The sequence below is a fragment of the Garra rufa genome, chromosome 5 (assembly GCF_049309525.1).
Source record: "Garra rufa chromosome 5, GarRuf1.0, whole genome shotgun sequence".
NCBI classification, from domain to species: Eukaryota; Metazoa; Chordata; class Actinopteri; order Cypriniformes; family Cyprinidae; genus Garra; species Garra rufa.
This window is the reverse complement of record NC_133365.1, coordinates 12,481,064-12,505,834: the sequence shown is the minus strand read 5'-3', so window position 1 is coordinate 12,505,834 and position 24,771 is coordinate 12,481,064. Positions and strand designations below refer to the sequence as shown.

General features: G+C 35.8%; 1 protein-coding gene across 3 annotated transcripts in view; it reads left to right on the top strand.

Annotated features, from left to right (window-relative positions):
- fam222ba (family with sequence similarity 222 member Ba) overlaps nt 1-24,771 on the top strand; it is an 89,774-nt gene that overhangs the window by 58,285 nt on the left and 6,718 nt on the right. For all 3 annotated transcript variants that reach the window (XM_073840714.1, XM_073840713.1, XM_073840711.1), the window contains exon 2: nt 13,691-13,931. In XM_073840714.1, coding sequence (XP_073696815.1) covers nt 13,850-13,931 — 82 coding nt within the window. In that variant the 5' untranslated portion in view covers nt 13,691-13,849. The remainder of the gene's footprint in view (nt 1-13,690; nt 13,932-24,771) is intronic.

Below are 24,771 nucleotides of genomic sequence, written 5' to 3'. Positions count from 1 at the left end.
CTGAATATAAAATGGAATCACATTTTCCACATAAACCTGAGATGGAAACGCTACTTTATTCCAAATTTCTGCTAAATGTATGCATTATCTGATTGTTACGGGCTGATTCATTTAATTGATTCTACTTGTTCTTATTATGTTGTTTTAATTAAAATTTAAAAAATGACATAAAAGATGACATACTTTTAATAAAGTTGGCAAAAAAATCACTTTAGGGAGTCAAAAGTCACCTTGTAATGAAAATGGATTTTTTTATTATTGATTAGAAGGTGCTCCTGAAATTTTGACTGTGCTCCTAAATTGTTTAAGCTCCTAAAAAAGCTCCTAAAAAGAAAAGTAATCATAGATCCCTGATATATGTTGCTGAAAAAAAGAAATGCTTTTGGAATTACATTGTGACTAGTTGTGAGGAACCTAAAGATACTTGTGTAGTTTGTGAGTATTTAAAGCATGTGTGTAGCAGTTCTGTCTCCTGCTCTACTGCTTTTTTTTTTCTCAATGTTATTCTTGTTTTTGTCACGTCTGTTGGGCTTCACATTACACACAGCCTTGCTCAGGCAGGTCCAGATATAAATAAATAACGCAGAGGGCTTCAACACCTTTTCATTTGCCCTGTGGTTCATTGTTCACACATCACCTCACTGTAAGCGGACACATCCACCTCCATATGATAAATCCTGCGTATTGCTTTTCCTGGTTGCCTCTTATATATGTTACAGTAGAAATGAGGATGTGTATTAATGAATTGGATACACACTGTTGTATATCTTCCCCTGAAGCTGGCTCTATCCATCACATTTTCTCTTTCATGCATGCAAACTCTCTCACGCTGACTCACATTCACTGGTCTGATCTTTCCACACATTTGTTCACACTCTCACACACCCACAGATCACTCACTTTCTGCTGCACCCGCACCTTATGTTCAGTGGCTGAATGATCATGAGTAGAAATGTCAGAGGCTCTCTCAGTCACTCACACTCCCATGATTAAATCGCTGGAGGTCACCATGTCACTGTGCTGTTGGTCTACTCTAACACTCAGTCTGATCACTGTCTGCACGCCCATTGGTATTGGCCCATACTCAAGTGTACTTCAGAGAAAAAAATGGTATCTTTAAAGAAGACCTATTATGTCCCTTTTTACAATATGTAATATAAGTCTTAGTTGTCCCTAAAATGTATCTGTGAAGTTTCAGCTCAAAATAACCCACAGATCATTTATTATATCATTTTGAGTGGAAGCAGAAACACACTGTTTTCGTGCATTTGTCCCTTTATATGCAAAGGAGCTGCTGCTCCCCGCCCCCTTTTCCAGAATAGGGCTGTGCCTTTACAGCTCATACCTCAGATACTCTGCTAAAAGACATCTTTTTGGTTTTGATTATCATGTCTATCGAGCTAAAATCATGTGTTTTAACCCTTAAACGCATACCTTGGGTCTTTAGCGACCCGGGACATCATTTACTACCCTCTCCCTCCTTCATTTTTTTAAGTTAGACATCAACTTTTTTATTATTCCTCAATCTATTCATTATAAACACTATACCAAGAAAAAATGTAAAATGTAAAAAACAATGAAATGTAAAGAAAATGTGTTTTCGTATCATTTTTTTGTAAAAAGTGAATAGGGTCACTAGAGTGTAAGTATATATTTTTTGCACAACAATATTTACATATCTGATGATGACTGATAACATGCAATTTACCTTTATTCCTCGAGGTGGTACTGTTTAATAGGGATGTAACGGTATCAAAACTTCACGGTACGGTAATACCTCGGTATGAATGGCACGGTACGGTATTTATTGAATCATTTACAGGAAAAACAAAACTAATGAAGAGACCTCGAAAAAAGTGCCAGAAGTGTTTATTAAACAGTTTACATGAACACTGAACATATCAATGGCATACAAATTAGCCATATATCTGTAAACTTTGAAACAGAAACTTAAATTTTTCAATTTTAGTAACAAAAAAATATTAAAGCATGTAAAAAACAGTCAAATCAGTTTAGCTGAATGAGTTCTGAATCTAGTTGTCTGCTTGAAATAAGATTTTTTTCTTACCCCATTGGCAGATTATTTAGCTTGTTTTAAACAAAAACTCACTTTATTTTGACTTGTTTTTACTAAAAACAAGACAATAATTTTTACTTGTCTAGAAAATCCTTCTTGATTTAAGAATTTTTAGATATTTTGGCTGGAAACAAGACAAAATTCTAAGTAAGAAAAGCATTTTTTTGCAGTGCAGTAGGCTCTCATGCCTTTCTTTCGCATTAAATCTTTATTAAAAACAATCCTTTAAAGAACTTTTCTACCTGGACAAGTGCATCTATTATGTTGCCTAGTTTATTTAAAACTGCACCTTTCCTTATTTTAAACCTAGCCAAAAAGCCACGTGTTGACTGTGAAATTTATATGCATTTATGGTACATTTCCGTGTCAATCCATGTTCATTTTTACAGCGAACAATGCACTGTAACATTAATTCAGCGCATACAGCGCAGCAAAAAATAGACTCGTTGCCGAAACGATCGCTGCACTGCTGCAAAGGCACCGCTTCTAGGACGTACTGCCGGACAGCAACCGCGTGCAGTGTGAACGCTCTAATCCGTTAACATGGGTGCTGAAAAGAATACGTAACGCATACGCACTTCAGACGGAGCAGGTTCGACCATTTCCAACTCTTTTCCTTGCTGCTACAGTCTGTAAGCGACAACAGACCGCAAAGGATGATGGCCACGCATGGGCTGATGGGAAATGTAGTTCCCGCTACCTCCCGTTCGCTCCATTCGCCTGAGCAAACTTTTCTCAGAAGACCTATTGTTTTATCGAGTCATGCGACCACGGTAGTATCGAAAAAATTTGGTATTGCGGTATGACGGTATTTACAATACCGTTACATCCCTACTGTTTAATATACAATAATGACGTTATGTTTCACTTATAAAACAAATGTATATCATCAGCAAAAAATGAACTGGTTTGAATGGCTGCATTGCAGAGCAATTACTGTATGTCAAAATATAAATGTCACTGTCATTTCATAGTGGATGTTGTAAGCTGCCAGTGATCAAGCTATTGATTCAGAAAGCATTGAAAATGATAGTTTCAAAAGGTAACGAAATATGCTTTTTTATTATTCTTATGTAATTGTTCTTAAAAAGTTTTCTCGCTATTGCAGCAGTTATAAATCCATCCGCGCTGGATATATAGGTCCAGGTCGTTAAAGACATGAATATGTAATAATGATTGGCAAAACATTTTATGGATTTAAAGGTTAAATCATATTGGTTTAAACTTCTAAAATTGGGTTTTCTGAGCACAAACTCATCCGAAGCACGCGCACAGAAAGCAGCCGTCACACAGCATGACTACTAAACTAAGTTCTCTTTCGTGTCGTATTGCGCTTAAATACTGTTAAATACACACAAGTTAAGGTTAAAAGCACACATGAGTTACAAAAACAGTTGGTTATGTTTTTGAAAGTGAACAGCTAAAAAAGAAACTGCATGTTTATATTATATCTGTGTGGCAGCAGGGTAATATACAGTAAATAAATCAATAAATCCACTGCTCTCGTCTCTTCTGAGGCTGGGACTCTAAATAGTGTTCGGTGTTTGTGCAGCCAATGACAGAACAGTTAGCATGCTTTGCTCAAACTTTTGCCATGACGTTAGAACTGGTACACCGTTGTCGCTTGCGAAAACAAAATGGTGGTGCCGTTCATGGAAACATGCAGATTAAGGGGCGGTAATATTATAATAAGATGCCCTTTCTGTCGGCGCCGATAGGCGTGTGGTTAGCGCGCCGACATATAGCGCTGTTGCGCTCCGGGCGTCCCGTGTTCGAATCCCGACTCGAGGACCTTTCCCGATCCCACCCCCCATCTCTCTCCCACTTCGCTTCCTGTCCTATCTGATCTGTCCTATCATAATAAAGGCAAAAAGGCCAAAAAAATTAATCTTAAAAAAAAAAAAAAGATGCCCTTTCTGCGTCACTGGGGGAGCGAAATCTGAGTGGCTCATGTTTTGACATGCTTGCAGAGAAAGGCTTACCAAAACGTGTTATGGTTATTAGCTTGTCCTTTTTCACGTTTTCTGGGTTGGTAGATGCACCGGGGACCCGATTATAGTGCTTAAACACAGAAAAAGTCAGATTTCCATGATATGTCACCTTGATTTAAAGGGATAGCTCACCTAATGACAATTATAATCACATTTCTTTCTTTCTTTTTCTTTCTTTTTTTTTCTCACTATCACACACAGTCCATTAGTGTTAGCTATTAGCCGCATTCCCTCTCACTTAGAAGCTGATGTCTGAAACTGCGTGTCTCACACACTTCATGTGCTTAAAATTGACACCGTTAGACCAATAAAACTCAGAATAACTCCCACAGAATAAAAAAGCATACGAGAGCGTATCGTTCAGGGGGATGTGCTTAAGTCATCAGTAACACGCTGACAGTGACATACCTGCGCATCCTCAACACGCAGCTACAGCGCAATCTACTCAGGCTGCTATAAATTGAAGCTTTAAATGGGCCTGTGCTGATGCGAACGTTTATTTACAAGCAACGTCTCTTTCTCTCTCTGCTTCCTATTGAGGCGCTCTCGTATTCAAGGGTAAAGCTCGTTTCTCCTTTGAAAAAAATCAAAATGTAAGCTCTCACCTAGAGGTCGACCGATATTGATTTTTACCGATACCGATAGCTAGGTTGGACCACACTGGCCGATACCGATTAATTAACCGATAGTTTTTGAAAATGGATACTGAACAGCATTAAAAATAGTGATCTACTATTTTTTTTAAATACTAAACCATACTTTGTAAATGAATAAAAATATTATTTATTATATATTGATAATTAAAGTTATTTCATAGTTCATTAATGTTAAAAAAATCAGTAAATGTTGAAATTAACACACTCTAACAAGGAACAACACTTCTATTCTACAGCTTTCATTAATCTTAGTTGATGTTACAAATGGACTCATTGTCATCTTTACATTTTAACAATATGTAAAATTGCAGGTTCTACGCTTTTTGTTTATATTTGCCATCTTAAAATTACGATTTTCAATATTAACTAAATATAACCATGCCTCACATTCTCAGTTTTCAATGCACATTGCACCATTTTCATATATAAAATTTATTTTGAGCAAAATTTACTTTTTTTTATTATATAAGCAGGCTACTTTTTTTTTTAAACATTTACTTATTTAAAATAAGCGTTCTTTAAGTGTCGGCAAGTTTACAGAAAATAGTTATTGTTTTTTCTTTTTCGTTTGATTATTACCGATGAGATCACAGACAGTCGCTGCTTTAACCGGCTGCATTCAAACAAATGCACAGATTTATTTCGATGTATCAGATGTTTTGTCCTGCTCTGAAAACAGAACTGACTGTGTGTACATCGAAAGTATTCGAAAATCCATGTGCATTTAACCTCTTCTGCAAACAAGCTTTTTAAGACGAACAGACACAAAGAGAAAGTGAAAGTCCGTCAGTGCGCGAGTTTAGTGCATCTTATAGTACTGCATTACAAACAGCAGAAATGAAGGCATATCTAAAGTAAAACACTGCGATTGAAAGCTCACACTGTCAAACAATGCACACGTAGCTTACAGTGCAAATTCTGTGCAACGAAGCCTGCCGCGTTTCTGGCGCGCACACGTGCCATGTGAGGGAAAAACACAAGCTCAACCGGACAAAAGTGCAGCGCTGCGTTGCGCGGACAACTGGCAGGTATCTCTCTCTCTCACACACACAAGACGCGTCGCGTGTAGTTCAAGCAGAAATCTAAAACAGTTTATTTAATCACCAAACGGGCAAATGTTTACCTCCAGAAAGATCAAAAAACCAGCAAAGGTTAGTCTAGACAGATTAAACGGAAAGAGAAACTGCGATCTATATCGTTAATTGCAGCCATTTCAGAAACAATTTATTTTCTGTTTTACATTTATGTTTAAATATTATTTGTTTGTGATTGTTTCAGTTTAATATATTAATTACGAAAGAAGTTTGTGTTATTTGTAAATGTCGGACGTGGTATGAATTGGACGAAAATACGCCGGGAGAATTGGAGAAGGTCAGACACAATTTGACCACTTCGTACGTTTTTATTTGTGGAAAATCCCTCCTTAAACGAATTTCGTTTTGTATAATTTTTATCTTAATTTTTAATATACATTTCTGTTAATCAGTTATTTAAATCAAATAAGAACAGGAAAATGGCATTGTGAAATAAAGTGCGTAACAAGATGCAAGCCTATGCGTTAAGGGCCTGAAGAAAAGGCTAAAACATAAATTATAGTTCTATATGAAGCATACAGACATTATTAGCGCTTCAGCAATACAAATATTTTGCTGAAATGCACAATACTCAATCTTCCAGCCCAGGGTCAAGTCTTTATGAACATTAACAATGATTTTGGACAGATATGATGTAATGTAAAACTATGGCGCGCTGTGACTTGGCAGGATTCTGTCGGCTGAATGAACACAGTTTGCTTTCTCATGTCAGGTCTTTAAATCTACAACTTTGCTGGCTAAAAATATGACTATAAATCAATACAAATATATGGTAACAATCCTGACATTAAACATTGGTCTGTGGCTTAACCTCTACTCTAAGACAGCGGAGCATGAGCGCTTCAGCAAAGAACGCAACTCGGAAAAACTATCGGCAAGGGTTTTTGCCGATAACCGATAGCTCGGCCAATCAACTATCGGTGCCGATTAATCGGCAAAACCGATAGATCGGTCGACCTCTACTCTCACCCCCCCGCCCACTCGATGTCCTCCTCCATAGTCCTCATAAATGATAATCACAATCTCTCCTCTCCACTCTTCCCCTGAAAAGTCATTTCACTCAATAGCTTTTTGTGTTCCTGGGAAACTGTACATGCAGGCGTACATTGGATTTCTCTCTCGCTCTATTGTATGTGTATATTTTAGTGTAATTAGTCTGTGTTTTTCCTGAGCGTAAAGGCCAGTGTAGGCAGATTGTCTGAGCTCCAGAGCTCAGCCCCACCAGAGCCTGATTACAGCTTACCGTAGTCATTTTCTAAATAGCTCACTTCCACTCCACTTTCCTCCCTCTATCCTTTCTTCTCCCACATACACCCTCCCTCTGTCCTCCCATGCACACAAAGAAAGAGAAAAAGCAGTGGAGAAAAGAGTCCTTTATCAGATGCGGTCTGACCCAAACATCCCCAGCCATTGAGAATCCAGACTCACTTTCTCTCTTCCTGTCTTTCGCTCTTTCCAGATTTTCTGTGTGACTCTGAATTTGTGTACCTTTTGACTCCAAGTTTGATCCATATAGTTATAATTTTAGGTATACTGCAATTCAGAAGTTTGGGGTCTGGAAGATTTTTTTAAAATGTTTTTGAAGTAAAATACAGTAGAGCTGCAAAACAATTAGTCATTGCATACTATATGTGTGTACTGTGTATATGTATGATGTGTGTATATATACACACACATGTATATATTTTAAAAAATATTGGTGTGTAAACACTTGTATATAATTTATATTATATATAAATATAAATCTAACATTTTTCATTAATATATGTGACCCTGGACCACAAAACCAGTCTTAAGTCGCTGGGGTATATTTATAGCAATAGCCAAAAACACATTGTATGGGTCAAAATTATTGATTTTTATTTTATGCCAAAAATCATTAAGAAATTAAGTAAAGATCATGTTCCATTAAGATTTTTTTGTAAAATTCCTACTATAAATATATCAAAATGTAATTTTTGATTAGTAATATGCATTAAGAACTTAATCTGGAGAACTTTAAAGGTGATTTTCTCAGTTTTTCGATTTTTTTGCACCCTCAGATTCCATATATTCAAATAGACGTATCTCTGCCAAATATTGTCCTATCCTAACAAACCATACATCAATAGAAAGCTTATTTATTGAGCTTTCCTATGATGTATACATCTCAGTTTTGTAAAATTTAACCTTATGACTGGTTTTGTGGTCCAGAGTCACATATACATGTTTGTGTGTGTTTATATATACATAATAAATATACACAGTGCACACACATAGTATGCAAACACAAACTTTAATTTTGAATCGCGACTAATCGTTTTGCAGTTCTAAAATACAGTAAAAACAATAATATTGTGAAATATTGTTACAATTACAAATGGCTATTTTCTATATGAATGTAATTTATTCATGTGATGACAAAGCTGAATTTTCAGCATCATTTTTCCAGTCTCCAGTGTCACATGATCCTTCAGAAATCATTCTGATATGCTTAAGAAACATTTCTTATGTTCTTATGCTATCAGTGCTGAAGCAGTTTTTTTGTGGAAAATATTTTTTGTGGTACTTTTTTCAGAATTCTGAAAAATTCAAAGCAACAGCATTTACTTGATCTTTTGTAACATTATAAATTTTTTACTGTCACTTTAAATTAATTTAAGGCATCACTGCTGAATAAGTGTATTAATTTATTTTAAAAAAACTGACCCCAAACTTTTAAATGGTAGTGTAGATGCATAGAAGCTATAACAAAAAAGAAGAAGAAAAAAAGGGCTATATGAGTTGAATGCAGTGTTAAGGGAGAATTAGACGACAGCAAAGTTAATCTAAATGTGAAAATAAGGACAATGAGCGTGCACTATTAAAAATAACATATTGGCCTACAAACACTGCTTATGCCTGTGGTTATAGCTCTTTCATCTCTGCATAGATATTTTCATCTAGACAGGACTGGTTTGTGAGACTCAGCACGCATACAAGCACTGCATGGGGACGGGGAAGAAATCAAAGATTCAGGCTGAGAGGAACAGATGAATGACCCATCATCAGAGAAAAAAAATCAATTGAAGACGGTAGAAGTGACGAGAGAAATATTGATCATAAGTAAACTTGTGTTTCATTCATCATTGAAACGTGTTGATAAAGAGTTTGGTGCTTTTAGGGTTGATCCATTTCCTCAGTATCTATGTGTACTTTGTACTTATTAGAGTACTGTTTCATTAGCTTAGCAATATGCTAACGGTAGACTATTGAAGTCTTTTTGGATGGAGTCTGTAAAGCTCTGTCAGAGATAGTATACAGTGAGGCAGCTCACTGGCTTTCAGATATTAGTCTCTTCCTCAGGTATATCTGATAGAGAGTGAGTATGTTTGTATCAAGCCCTGCTGCGTTGTTAGTGCACTGGCAGGATTTTAATGAGCTGCCTTCATGACCTTTCACTATATACTATCTCTTTATTTCTTGCATGGCTGGCTGGCCTTGTGCTGCCCTGTCAAATTTGTGTGGTGCATAATTGCATCTTGTCTGAACTGTTTGTTTGCTTATACATGTTTTAATACATTGTTTTTGTGTGGTGTCAGTGTGTAGGTAGAGGATGTAGTACATGGCTGTATGCAGGGCTTCTCAACACAAATCACCGGCAATGTCCATCGCTGTTGCTGTTTCTGTCCTCTTTTAGAGAGGGTGGAACAACCAAGCAGCATACATGCAGTATGTGAAACTGTGTGTGACCCTGGTGTGATATGACAAGTGTCAAACAATTTGTGTCCACATTACGCCAAAATGCTTTGCAACGTGACATCAAAGCCCATCAGAAGATATTTGATGTTCAGTCTATTGTTACAGAGTGCAGTCTCCATACTAATATGCTTCTTTTTTGTGATGTAATGATGTCGAAATCACATATGGTAATATCTCGATATGAAGTCCACAATATGATATTTATTGCAATATTTAAAAAAAAAAAAAAGACAAATGAAGACTTGGAAAAAAATATTTTTAAGTATTTTTTCTATCTAATACACTTTGAGAGTTCAAAATTAAGATAACTTAAGTCAGAGAATTGAAAAAAAAAAAAGTCAGTGAATTGACTTCTACCTGAACCTTAAAAGGGACTCAACCCTCTTTTTATTTGTTATCTCAGTCTAAATTACATTCACACTGGTGTTTTAGAAGCCAAACGAATTAAAATATAATAATAATAATAATAACAACAACAATTTTATACTATTGTTATTTCTATGACAGTAATAGCGATATATTGTAAAACAATTGTACTGTAAAATAAATGCAAAATGGATATTTCATAGGTATATTATTGTTGCTTTACACTACAGTGGAAAATGTAATACTAATTTCCTAAATTTTAATTGTAAAAAATTTTTGAATTTGGACCGTAGTAACGTTAACCATTTAAACCGCTAACTGCCAGCAATTCTGACTGCACTTTTAAATTTATATTTTGATGGAAATGACAGTAGAGCTTTTATTTTGATGGAAAACTCCAACTTCAGTGAAAGCTTCAGGCTTACAAAAACGCGTCTCACTACAAATCTAATGAAATTCTGTAATCCTCTGCCACGAAAAAAGTAAAATTGGTGGGCGTTGCGTTCCCAAATGCATGCTAAACTCACAGCACATGCAATAAACGAGTTCACCGCATTTAATGTGAATTGAACCGTTCTGGGGCACAGAAAAAAACAGGATCACGAGCTGATCGCTGAACGAAGGACATGCTTCACTTTAAAACATGCAGCGAAAACAGACTTGATGAAGGGATTAAGCCATATTGCGCTTTCGGTTTTAGTTCATTTGACAGATGCCGAAAGGACTGTGCCAAAGCATCATGGTTCAAAACACAACTTTAAAGACCATTTATGTTAGAATAATAAGTTTAAATATATTTTAAAAACTACACTTTTTGCCCAGAAGACCTATCGTTTCATTTCGTCATGTGAACACGATGATATCAAGACAGGTTTTTCTATCGCAGTACTACAATATTGATAATACTGTTACATCCCTATTATTTTGCAATAAATTTAAAACATTATTTATCAGACCTGACTCAGTTTGTTCAAATTAAAAGTATTAAATTATAACCATCTCAGATTACTAGTGGTGTGCCTCAGGGCTCAGTTTTGGGCCCTCTTTTGTTTATTATCTACTGCCTTTAGGACAAATTTTCCATAAATTTGGTATAAATTTTTTATTGTTTTGCTGATGACACCCAGCTTTATATGTCGTCAAAGCCTAAATCAGCATTAAATGAAATTAATTTCCTTAAGGTTTTTAATGAGGTGACAAATCGTAAATCAAAACTGCTACATTTTGAAAGCTTTACATTGACTATTGATAGTTCTCTTATTTCTCTCTCTTAATATGTTTAATGTTACTCGGTCAGCATATTATCATTTGCAAAACAATAATCATCTTCTATAATTACAAGTCATCTATAATTATCTAAAATATAAATGTATTACATTTTTGTTGCTGAAAATGTCATAAAAAGGATAGTGGCAAAGATTGGTAAAGATTTGCATGTTGTTTTGGATCACGACATAAATTGTTAAGAAGTGTTTTTTTTTAATCCCTACACTTTGATTTAAACTGATCTCTATACAGTCTGTACACTTTTTAGCAGCCTTGGCTTTGGAAATTTTTTTCCCATACACTGTAAAACGTTTTCAGCAGATTCAACTTAACATTTTAAGGCAGCTGCTAAACTTAAGTTTTTAAGTTGAATCAGCTTAAAACTACAAGTCATTTTAACTTATTACAATCAAAATGAGTTGATTTAACTTGTGAGTTTAAATGACTTAAGTTGTTAATTTTTAAGTTAAATCAACTTAAGTCATTTAAACTCACAAGTTAAATCAACTCATTTTGATTGTAATAAGTTCAAATGACTTGTAGTTTTAAGCTGATTTAACTTAAAAACTTAAGGCAGCTGCTGAACTTACGTTTTTAAGTTGAATCTGTTGAAAACTTTTTACAGTGTATGGGAAAAAAAATTCCAAAGCCAAGGCTGCTGAAAAGTGTACAGACAGTATAGAGATCAGTTTAAATCAGTCACATTTCACAGATGGAGGGCACTATCCAGTAGATACCACATAAATTAAAATAAAGAAACAAGCGATCAACAGAACATCCTGTCGCAGTGACAGCTGGTCAGGACAATTTCTCCCATTCTGTGCATGTGGATCTGTGCCCACACAGTCACACTAACTCATTGTGCTTAATGACTGATGGCTGAGGTGTCGGAAATGTTCTCAGTGTTCTGATTCTCGCCTTGCTGAAGTAAAAAATTCAAATGTGACCCTGGACCACAAAACCAGTCTTAAGTCGCTGGGGTATACTTGTAGCAATAGCCAAAAATACATTGTATGGGTCAAAATTATTGATTTTTCTTTTATGTCAAAAATCATTAGGATATTAAGTAAAGATCATGTTCCATGAAGATTTTTTGTAAAATTCCTGCTGTAAACCTATCAAAATGTAATTTTTGATTAGTAATATGCATTGTTAAGAACTTAATTTGGACAACTTTAAAGGTGATTTTCTCAGTATTTTGATTTTTTTTGCACCCTCAGATTGCAGATTTTCCAATAGATGTATCTCGGCCAAATATTGTCCTATCCTAACAAACCACACACCAATAGAAAGCTTATTTATTGAGCTTTCATATGATGTATATATCTCAGTTTTGTATTTTTTAATTTTACCTTATGACTGGTTTTGTGGTCCAGGGTCACAAATGTGAAAGTTTGGAATTTAGCAAAGGTCACCTTTGATCACGCTATTCATGCAAGAAGACGGGCCAAAGATGTGGAGGTGAGGAGAGAGAGATGAAGCGCCTCGGGCACGGTCAGAGCACTCTGGCTAGTGTGTTTGATGTTAAATTGAACCTCAGATTTGATTTTAAGTGTGTTTTGCCTGCTGCTGTACGATTAGTGAGAGCGGTTTGGAATGGAAAAGTACGTGAGGGGTTGTCGCTGCTCTGAATTGACAAAGAGGTTGATTTCCTAAGCTTCACTTGATTGATTGGTTGGTTGGTTGATTAATTGATGCGAATCCAAAGCTTTGAAAGCTATCATAGCTGAGTTTATCGCTGGTTCTTTTTGTAGCTGCGACGGAAACTCTATTTGCCATGCAATTCATTTTTCACATAAAAATGTGTGAAATTGCACTCAATCGCACATTTGAATTGATGTTTGGATGCATTCCTCATGACACACTTGATTAGAAGACTTGCTGAGTTTTAATGAATGCAGTGAAAATTTGTGTGTCAAACTGACAGATGGTAATTGTCTCATTGCTCCTGTTATGTTGGAAAATGATCCAAAACATGATTGTGAGTCATTTAGCTTTGCACCTTTTCTAACAGTAAGCTTTTAATGCACACCATCCCTTTTAAATCATGCCTTTCCGAGGGCAAGAGAGGCGTTTTTAATTAGTTTGTTTTGAATATAATTTTGTTGAAAGTCAAATTACTGACAAATGTTTGTTGACTAGAGTTTCAGTTAGATTTTATAGTATTTATTCATATTTTGAATTAGCTTTTGTTTTGATCATTTCAGTTCTAATTTGAGCAATTTTAGAACTTCAGCTTGAATTTGTTTTATTATCTTGTTGTTTTATCTAAAATAAATTAATCAGCAATAGTTTTAATTCTAGTTAACAATAACAGCCCTAAACATAATAAGTCATTTTTATGTCCGCATTGAATGCAAAAATGTTGTAAACACCACCTAATCACAGCTGATCACAACATATCTGATGTTTAACAGCAAGATTTTGTGAGTGAAATGTTTTGGGTTCAGACATAGGCTTGAACTTGGCACTGAGGTATTTACATTAACATTTAATTTCTCTCTCTTTTTTTCTTTACAGTGTGAGGAGGAGTGTGTGGCCCATGTTGCTCTAGGAGTGTGTGTGTGAGTGTGGGTGTGGGTGGGTGTGTGTGTGTGTGTGTGTGCGTGTGTGTGTGTGTGTGTGCGTGCGTGCGTGAGTGTGAGTGTGAGTGTGAGTGTGAGTGTGTGTGTGTATGAGATGCTGGCCTGTCTGCCAGGGCCAGGTGATCTCTCCCTTCAGCTCCACCCCCACTCGCAGATGAACACTGGACTTCAGAAATGTGAGTAAAAACATGATAAAACCACACAGTTCAAGGATTTGGTCATTTAGACACTCTCTTGTTTTTCTAAACCATTTCTTTCAAGCATAAAAGATGTTTAGCAGAATGTGGATGCTGCTCTTTTCCATACAATGATCTCCAGAAATCACAAAAAGCAGCATTAAAGACATTATAGAAGTAGTCGTTTTCCAAGTGGGGGGAAAAAAGCAAGAAATTTAAATAAATGTCAAAACTTTTGAAAAGTTTGAATGAGTAATGACCTACATTGCCGCTCAAAAGTTTGGGAACAGTAAGATTTTTTAATGATTTTTAAAGGAGACTTTTCTGCTCATTAAGGCTTATTTGACTAAAAATACAGAAGAAAAACGTAATATTGTGAAATGTTAATGCAGTTTAAAATGGTGTTTTTTTTATTTTAATATACTTTAAAATATAATTTTTAGCATCTTTAATCCAGTATTCAATGTCACATGATCCTTCAAAAATCATTCTAATATGCTGATTTATTATTGGTGTTGGAAACAGTTGTGCTGTTATTTTTTTGGAACCTGTGATACGTTTTTCAGGATTCTCTGATAAATAAAATGTAACAATTTTGTTGCAATAAACACCTCATTCAAAGTTTGGGGTCATTAAATTTTAAAGAAATTGTGTTAAATTAATAAAAAGTGATAGGAAAGACTTTTATTGTTAGAGAATATGTCTATTTTGAATAAATGCTGTTCTTTTTATTTTTTTTATTCATCAGAGAATCTTAAAGTATCACATGTTCCAAAACATACTAAGAGGCACTACTGTTTCCAGCATTGATAATAAAAGTAATAAATTAGTATATTAGAATGATTTCTGAAGGATCATTTGACACTGAAGACTGGAGTAATGGCTGATGAAAAATTAAGATTTGCATCACAGAAATAAATTATATTTTAAAGTATATTAAAATAAAAACTCTTATTTTGAATTGCAATAATGTTTCATAATATTATTTTTTGTATTTTTGATAAAATAAATGGAAATTTGATGAGCATAAGAGACTTTTTTTTTAAACATTAAAAATCTTACTGATCCCAGTCTTGGTCTTTTCCTTATAGAAAAATATATAACACATCACCTTTTTACAAATACATGGGAGTATATAAAGGGGAGTTCATTCGGATAAACAGAAATTTTAAAAATGATGGAAATAAACATAAGAAAAGTAAGGTTTAAAAAAAAAAAAACATTTTTCAACTTTTTAGTTTTTAAACTTGAAACTTGTTTTAGGTATCGTTGAACTTGTCTTAAAAAAAATCTGGTTATTTCCCTCAGTTGTACATTTTTTTAAATATTAGATTTAGCTAATAGATTGGCAATTAATTACACTGCATTAGTTATTATAAGACATGTTATAAGTGGAGAAAACAAACAAGACATGAAAGAATCAGTTGAAACCTGGGCATGATGTGATCCTTAAAGGGATAGTTTGCCCAAAATGTAAAATTCTGTCATTAATTACTCACCCTCATGTCACTGAAAACCTGTAAAGGTGCGTTCACACCGGACGCGAATGAAGCGGCAAGCGCGAGTGATTTACATGTTAAGTCAATGCAAAGACGCGAATAGCCATCCTGCGGCGCGAAACGCGCGAGTTCAAAAATCTGAACTTTGGCGAAAATCCGCGCCGCGTTAACCAATCAGGAGCTTGCTCTAGTAGTGACTGAGGCAGAAATCCAAAACAACAATGGCGGACAAAATCACCGTTGCTGTCTGTGGTTCCTCGGAGCTGGACGATACATCTTTGGACTTTTGTAGAAACAGGAATAAAAGGGATCTTGCTAGGAATAAAGTGAGTGAAGAGGTCGGACAATCTGGTTAGTTTTAAAAAACGCTCTTTACTCAATTTGACCTACATATACATACATATTGAGACTACAAGCAAGCTAAAGCTGGCAAATTGAGCTCATTCACCTATTTTACAACTACTTTCCCGCTGACGAGTGGCTGAAGCCCCTCCCTTGACGCGAATTCGCGTCTGTTGTGAAGAAAATGTCACACGTGAATGACGCGAATTTTAACGCGCGAATGGCGCGAGTAAACTCAAATGTTCAAGCGTTCAACTACGCGCGAATAGCGCGTTTTTTCCGCGCAAGTCGCATCCGGTGTGAACGCACCATGAGACCTTCATTCATCTTCAGAACACAAATTAAGATTTTTGATGAAATCCGAGAGCTTTCGGACCTTGCATAGACAGCAACGCCCAGCATCATGGTACTCTTGTGAATGGCTGCGAATAATGACCCAGAAGAAAAGTCATTTTTGTTTTCTTTGTTTACAAAACGTATACTCGTAGCTTTATAAAATTACGGTTGAACCACTGATGTCACATGAACTATTTTATCAATGCCTTCACTATGTTTCTGGGCCTGGGAACATTGTCAGAAAGATCTTGAATTTCATCAGAAATATCTCAATTTGTGTTCCGAAGATGAAAAAAGTGGAAAAGTGCATCCATTTGTGTTCAGCAGAAGAACGAAAGTCATACAGGTTTAGAATGACATGAGGGAGAATAATTGATGACAGAACTTTCAGTTTTGAGTGAATATTCCTTTCATTCTGCTGTTTACCTTCCTCTCAGCAGTCTCAAATGAACAAAACTTGAATATCTTTCATGCTGTGCATTTTGTGCCTTTTTTAATACCACAAATTCATACAGACGTTGTCAAAGATGACATTTAAGTGCGTTTAAGAAATGACAAGATGAAAACAGATCTATAAAAGGAGATAAATGCCTGACGAGAGACTAAACAGAACAGAGAGAAAGGAAATGGAATGGGGGGAAAAAGAGAGAGCTGTCGCTGGTGAGCAAAAGCATATTTCCAGAGACAGATTGTCAAATCCCAGGATTTTTATTAGGCTGGTTTACAAGGGCAGACACCTGCTGAACCACACCGCTCACAGAGAGATAGATTGAGGCAGATAAGTGGCATACAGAGGCAGTGAGAAAATGAGAGTCAGACAAACAGAGAAACTGAGTCAGTGCAGGGAAAAAAGGATACGTACAGACAGAATATCTCGCCTTCTCCGTCTGTGGGCAGACATCCTGTCAGATTAGCTCTCCATCAGGATGACAAATTATGCTATAGAGACGCGCGGCCGGGGGAGTGCCGATGGCCCGGAGACTGATGAGTCTCACATCGCCTCAGGAAGACCCTCATCAGGCAGCAATTACTGAGAGGCTGGAGACATATCTTTAACTGCAGGAGAGAGCAGAAATCACAGAAAGACGGCACTCGTATTTCTAACTAGTGGGAATACAGAAAGAGATGGAGTCATCTTACTAACTACAGGAACTACAGGGGATGAACAGGTAGGAGAGAGGAAATGGAGGCATACCTCTGATGCTGATGCCTCTTTCAGAGCGATAATAGAAATTCATTTTGATCATTGCACGCAAAGTAAGGCACAGTGAAGTCCTAGAGCTGCAGCTACAGGCCCAGAGTGTTGCCTGTGAAGAAGGAAATGTAAAGGATTCATTAGTTTGCCAAATTCTTTGCTGGGATGTTAATGGGATGTCTTATAGGTTAAGTGCTCTGTGAGAGTTAAAAAACCTCATGGAAATCTCAATAACCTGGACAAAAACAAACGAAAATCAAGCTTTAACAGATAAAAAGATAAGCTCACATTTGGTTCAACCCCTCCTTCACTTTGATCATAATACACTACCAGTCAAAAGTTTTTGAAATGTAAGATTTATGTTTGTTAAAGAAGTCTCTTCTGCTGACCAAGCCTGCATTTATTTGATCCAAAGTACAGCAGCAAAAACAGTAGTTTTTCTAAATATGTTACTATATATAAAAAAAACTGCTTTCTATTAAAATATATTTTAAAATGTCATTTATTCCTGTGATCTCAAAGCTATATTTTCAGCATCATTACTCCAGTCTTCTGTCACATGATCCTTTAGAAATCATTCTAATATGCTGATATGCTGTTCAAGAAACATTTTTTGTTCTTATTATTATCTATATTTCAAACAGTTGAGTATTTTTTTTCAGGATTCTTTGATGAATAGAAAGATTTATCTGATTTATCTAGCATTTATCTGAAATAAAAAGCTTTTGAAAACTATACCATTAAAAAAAATCACAATTAAAAAATATAAATATACTTTTATTTATTCAAGGATATTTTAAATTGATCAAAAGTGATGATAGAGTAGGGCTGGGCGATTTGGCCTAAAATCAAAATCTCGATTAATTGAACATTTTAACTCGATTACGATTAATGAACGATTATTTTATTTATTAATAAAATTATATTTAATTATATTTATATGTATATATTTTTTTTGCCCTCATAGTTCACTGACAAGTTTTGTACAGTAAATATGCTCACATATTACAAGTGAGAGATTTTTGAATGAAGGGTGCATTACTTGATTTTAAAATAATTGAAGGAAACACACACTATCAACTATCTACGATTATTTATTGAACATCAGTGTTGAACAACTGAAATTAAAGCACACATTGCTTAAAACGAACAGTCACATTTTTCTTAAATTAGTGAAAATAAATAACTTGCACTTTTGGAAACAAAATAAATTATTTTCAATGTTTCAATGAAAATAAGCAGTATCTCTTCTTAATAAAATTACTCTTGTATGTATGTATGCATATATATCACAAGTTTTAGATTTTAGAAATGCACATTTGACAGTAGCAGAGTTGACAGCTTCTGTTTCTGTGAGTATCTGTAAAAATAACAACAGCTTCATCTTTCATACATTTGCATACATTTGTAGATTACCACTACCACGGTAAAGAATTTGTAATGAAAAACAGCATCCTGAAGACATTCAGTATAATTACAAATGTACAACAAACAACTGTAATGACTTACAAAAAATATATATATTGTTATTATATTCCATTACTCCTTTAATATATTTAACACATTATAAGTATAATAAAATTCTATATGAATATTTTACTTTTCTGCCATGCCATGGTTACTGTCAGTGTTACTACAGTAAAACCATGGTAAACGTTGGTGATTTGTAGATTGAAACGCCGGATCGTCAGAATACTGTCAATTACACTTGTTTAATTTTTTTTTTTTAATTGCCCTATATTGGCATTGTAAGCATATGATTTAAAAACATTTTTATATAAAATTATTAGTAAAACATTTTATACATCTTTATTTGACCTCAAAGTAGAGACCTGCACAGAAACAGAGTGCGGCGCGGGACAAAACTTGATGCGCGAGTGGGTAGAAACTCGTGTGTGTGCGGGATGCGGGAGAATAAAATGATTGGAGGGACTCCCGGAAAATAGAAATATATAAACATAAAATATCTAAAAACATACAAATTGTTATTCATCTATTACACAAAAGCAACACGAACAACTAATATAACTTCAAAATGATTAACAGGTGCAAGAATAGGAAGTTTCTGGAATGCAAGAATCCACTCACCGAAAGTTCTTGCGCACTGCTTAATATTGCGTGCGCACGAATCCACTCATTGCAACACACGAAGTGTAGACACTGTTAAATATTCATTGTGCAAATATTCATTGTGTTATAAGAGTTGTATGAGATCGCGATGAACTGAGATAGGCAGGGAGCATTGTTTGCTCGCATTCTGCCATGCATGCACACAGCAGCCCATGCTTGCTTTTCTGTTGAGAATAAGATCGATGTACTCAAAAAATATGTATAGGTAACCACAATGCAGGCTTTTGCAGGCGGGAGAGGGACAAAATTCCGTGCTGACTGAAAAATCTGTCACGCACAGGTCTCTATCTCTAAGCATTTCAGCTCCCGCGCCCCCCTCTGTGAACTCTGGCGCCTCGGTGTTTTTAAAGGGAAAGTAATCGAAATAATCGTCCTGGAAAAATTTGAACGATTATAGGTTCTGAATGTCGATTTCGATTACTTTTCGATTAATCGCCCAGCCCTATGATAGAGACATTTATTATGTTATGAAAGATACCTTTTTCAGATAAATGCTGTTCTACTAAACTTTCTATGCATCAACAAAACCGGAAAAACCTCTACTCAGCTGTTATTAACATAATATTAATAATAAATGTTTTTGCAAATCAGAATATTAGAATGATTTCTGGAGGATCATGTGACTGGAGTAATTATGCTAGAAATCTGCTTTGAAATCACAGGAATAAATTACATTTTTAAATATATTCAAATAGAAAGCAGTTATTTTATATAGTAAAAATATTACAGTACAGTTTTTGCTGTACTTTGGTTCAAATAAATGCAGACTTGGTGAGAAGAAGAGACTTCTTTTTAAAAAAAAAATCTTATCTCTTTCTCTTTACTAGTTATAGCATTAAATATACATGAATGAACATGGGAAGGTATCTTGTTTTAACAGTGGAAAGACAGTACACGCCATTTTTCAAGTTTAAGTCCACCGACATTAATCTACTCTCCTGTCTGTTATGTTTGTCAAACAAAAATGCAGAGTTATGATTGGTCAGATCACCTGTCAATCAAACTCCTTGCAAAGGGTCGACTGCAAAGACTGCACTGTGTTAATTTATACTAAGGCAAGTCATGATAACTGTTTTCAGTGTCTCAGGCTTGATTACTGTATTATTAATTAATTCAACCCATGAGCTGCATCATCCAGATTCCCCCTACTTTCAAACCCCCAATTTGAAAGATTCAGAGAAGCCTCGGTTGTTTAAATCACTTTAAATCACATAATGTAGTGATGCATACAGTGGTTTAAACATCCCATGGCATTGTCATTAACTGCCCCTTCAAGTTCATGCGCTCCCTGCTGTGGTCCAGATGTTACTGGAGCACATCTGGCACTGGCGCACATTCCCTCAGGGAACTTGGAAGACACAGGAAGAGCCTGAATATACCTTGGAATGCAGGAATGCAAGCCATAGATTGGGGCAAAAAAGACTGTCTTTTGTCTAAATGGAGAATGGTTTCTGTTGCTTTCTCTCTCTGAACTCTTTCAAAGGAAGCTGAAAAGAAGGTGAGATGAGCGGGGAGGAAAAGATGGCTTTAGATAAGAAGAAAGAGATGAATAGAAGGAGGAGGCTTTGCTTCTCCATGAGGAATAACCCTATATAAGACAATATGAGAACACCCACTCAGATCAGCAGTCTCTCGGATTAAAGAGAGTTTAAAAGTGTGTGCGTGTGATGTCTGTGCGGAGGGGAAAAAGGCAGTTAGGAGATGTGTATGGTGTACTTAGACAGAAAAGGCTGACAATAGCTGTGTAACAACCCTGTGTGTCTGTAATGGGGCTCTTGGGGGTTTGGCTGATTACTGTGATCCTCAAATCACTGCTGATGAGAGAGAGAGAGAGGGAGAGGGAGAGGAAAGGTTAGTGGAAAAAGCACCATTTTAAAGGGATAGTTCACACAAAAATGAACATGCAGTAATCTTTTCTGGACATAAAGGCACAATGTGTATTTTTTGATTAAAATATCCAAAAACCACTAGAACAGTGTTATATATTTTGCTGACTTGTGTACTTACTTTATCCCAAATGTTTGAAAAATGTGTAAATGCAGAGAAATAAGCGATTTTAACTAGTGTGTGTAGCCTGCATATTACAATATACACCCTTGATTTGATAGAAATCGTAGAAAATTAGAAACCTAAAATACGCTTTAATGTTATGCATTTTATTAGACAGGTGACGAATGCAGAGTAGCATTATAAATGAACTTTCAACGCACTCAAATGTATCTAGTATGATAAAACAGTGCTGCTTTGTCTACATAGGCATGACCTAAAGAAACCAGAGTGGTCGACTGTGGCATAATAAAAGACCTTAATAAGAATTTCTGCCTCAGTCCCGTCGGATTGCATCAGCTTTGGGGATGAAGACAATAACTCCCATGAATCCACACTCTAACACAGCATCATCAAACTACGCCTTTGTTTCTTTGTTTGTTTTGAATATGCGCCTCTAGCGGCGAAAACTTACATATTGTGACATATTGTGTCTTTAAGTGGAATGTCCAAGCTGCTGTTGATTCATACATATTTTTTCATTACCTTGTTTTCATCTCTTTTGCTCACAGAGACTGCATTATTTGATCAAAAGTCAAAACAGTCAAAACAGTAATGCTGTGACAATTTAAAGTGACTCTTTAAATTTTAAGACATTATATAAAAAAGTGTAGTGTATAGTATATTTTTGTTAAGGTGAATTTTCAGCAATCATTACTCCAGTCTTCAGTGTCACATCCTTTAGAAATCAATCTAATATGATGAGTGGGTGCTTAAAAACACTCTTATTATTATTATCAATGTTGAAAACAGTTGAGCTGCATCCTGGATGACGCTAAACTGTATTCTCAAGTGTGTTAGACTTTACCAAAAAGAGATTTTCATGGCTTTTTTAAAGCTCAATTACTGATTTGTTTGACTGAAGTAGAGCTTTTAAAGGGGACATGGGATACAAAATTCACTTTTATATGGTGTTTGCAAACTGACACAACCACCCTACAATGATAAAAAAATCCATTCAAAAAAACCTAAACAGTCTCAATTATCAAGTCATTTTGATCATACTGCTCAGGCCCCCCCCCACAATAGCTGACAGGCTTTCCTGTATTAGCATATTTCCGCCCTTAGCCTGTTGTACAATGTCCGCCAACAATGTCTCGTAAGCAGTGCAGGTGTTTTGTAGTTGGATGTAAAACAACTTAAGAGCCTTAATTTCTTTCTGACACAGTGGATTAGTTTTGTTTTTGATGGTAACATGCCACCAAATACACACAAAAAAAACAGAAGGGAGGGGCGGGGTGAGCACATTAGCACATTATCATTTAAAGAGACATGCACCAAAACAGGTCGCTGTGAACGGAGCTGTTTTTGACGAGGTAAAAATGGTGTTTTACACGATCATTAAGGAATTTTAAATAAAAAAAGTATGTTGCAGACATTTCACGACGACCCTAAATAATTATACCAACTTGTGAAAAATAATTATACCAACCTTTAAAGTGGTATTTTATATCTCCTGTTATGTCCCACATAAGAAAGTGGTACAGGTTTGGAGCAGATAAATGATGAAGAGAGTGTTCAGAGAAGTGAGTCAGATCTGGCACTAAGCTCTAGAGATGTCAAAGTCCCTTGAGACATTTACATATAAGCTCAGTGCATGTTTAAATGTCACCTGATCACTTTCCTCTGCCCTGCTCTCCTGTCCTCAAAATGGATTGCATGACTACTCGACCTGTATGTTGTTGTCTAATCCTAACAAGATTGACTCCTCATTATCACCGGCCGGCCTCCCCCAGGATGTCACTCAACAGGGGAGAACGGCATAGACCGAGCGAGAGATGCAGTGGGAATAGAGTGAGAGAGAAAGAGTGTTCCCTTGTGAGTTATTAGCATAATGACTCTGCTCTTCCTCGCTCCTTGATCTAGTCCTGCGGTGGTTCATTTATTGAGCCCAGCGTGGCTCTTCCTCCTCCTCCTCTTCCTCTGATTCTCCTCGTTCTCTCTTCTCTCTCTTCAGGAGGTGAGCAAATGTGGGCAGCCGGTGAAGGCAGCTGACACGGCCTGAGATTGGCAGGAAAGCTATTTAGCTAAGAAATGTCAGGGGCCATTTTGTTTAGTCAACAGCCCACATAGAGGGAGAGGCAATGTGTGTGTGTGAAAAACAGAGAAAGACAGATGAGTGAATGGCATGGCGGCTGAATGCTGAGATGTTGGTGGATGGAGATGAGGATTGTGCATCTTGCTCTGCACCAAACAAACACCAATATTTCACAAGAGGCTGCACTATATGTTGTTAATATGAACAGATGTGTATATGTATCTATTGATGTTTGTTTGCTAGTAAGGATAACTTTTGATAGACGCAGAATTCATATAGCTCCACAAATTTGCTTTAGAATTTAAAAGCCCTTTATTCACAAAGACACATCTTTTGCCCTTCACATGCTTACTTATTACATATTTGATATTGCTTTTGGCTATAGATAAGTGTATATTACTCTCTGACCATTTTAAGGTCCATTTTGAATCATTAGTGGCATCAAAAGAAAGTGGAAAAATAATGAGTGTTTTCCAAACATTAATGTCTTCTTCTGACTCCTGTCCCAAACTCATACCACTGTTTTAAATTTTCCCAAACATCAACATCAGACTAGATTCGCAAGCCCTCCACCTCACAACCAGCAATTATGAGAGTATTGCAACAAAGAGTTATTCTGTCTGTTTGGCATTTTTAATGTATTGAATGTTTATCTACAGTTGAAGTCAAAACTTTACATACACCTTGAAATATCTGCAAAATGTTGATTATTTTAGCAAAATAAGAGGGGTCATGCAAAATGCATGTTTTTTATTATTTAGTACTGACCTTAATAAGATATTTCATGTAAAAGATGTTTACATACAGTCCACAAGAGAAAATAATAGTTTATAAAAATTACCCCGTTCAACAGTTGACATACACTTGATTCTTAATACTATCTATCTTGTTACCTGAATGATCCACAGAATTATTTTTTTTGTTTGTTTAGTGATAGTTGCTCATGAGTCCTTTGTTTGTCCTGAACAGTTAAGCGGCCTGCTGTTCTTCAGAAACATCCCTCAGGTCCCATAAATTCTTAGATTTTCCAGCATTTTTGTGTATTTTTTTAACCCTTTCCAACAATGACTGTATGATTTTGAGATCCGTCTTTAAACACTGAGGACAACTGAGGGACTCATATGCAACTATTACAGAAGGTTCAAACACTCACTGATGCTCCAGAAGGAAACATGATGCATTAAGAGCCAGGGGTGTAAACTTTTGAACAGAATGAAGATGAGTACATTTTTCTTTTGCCTAAGTACCATATTT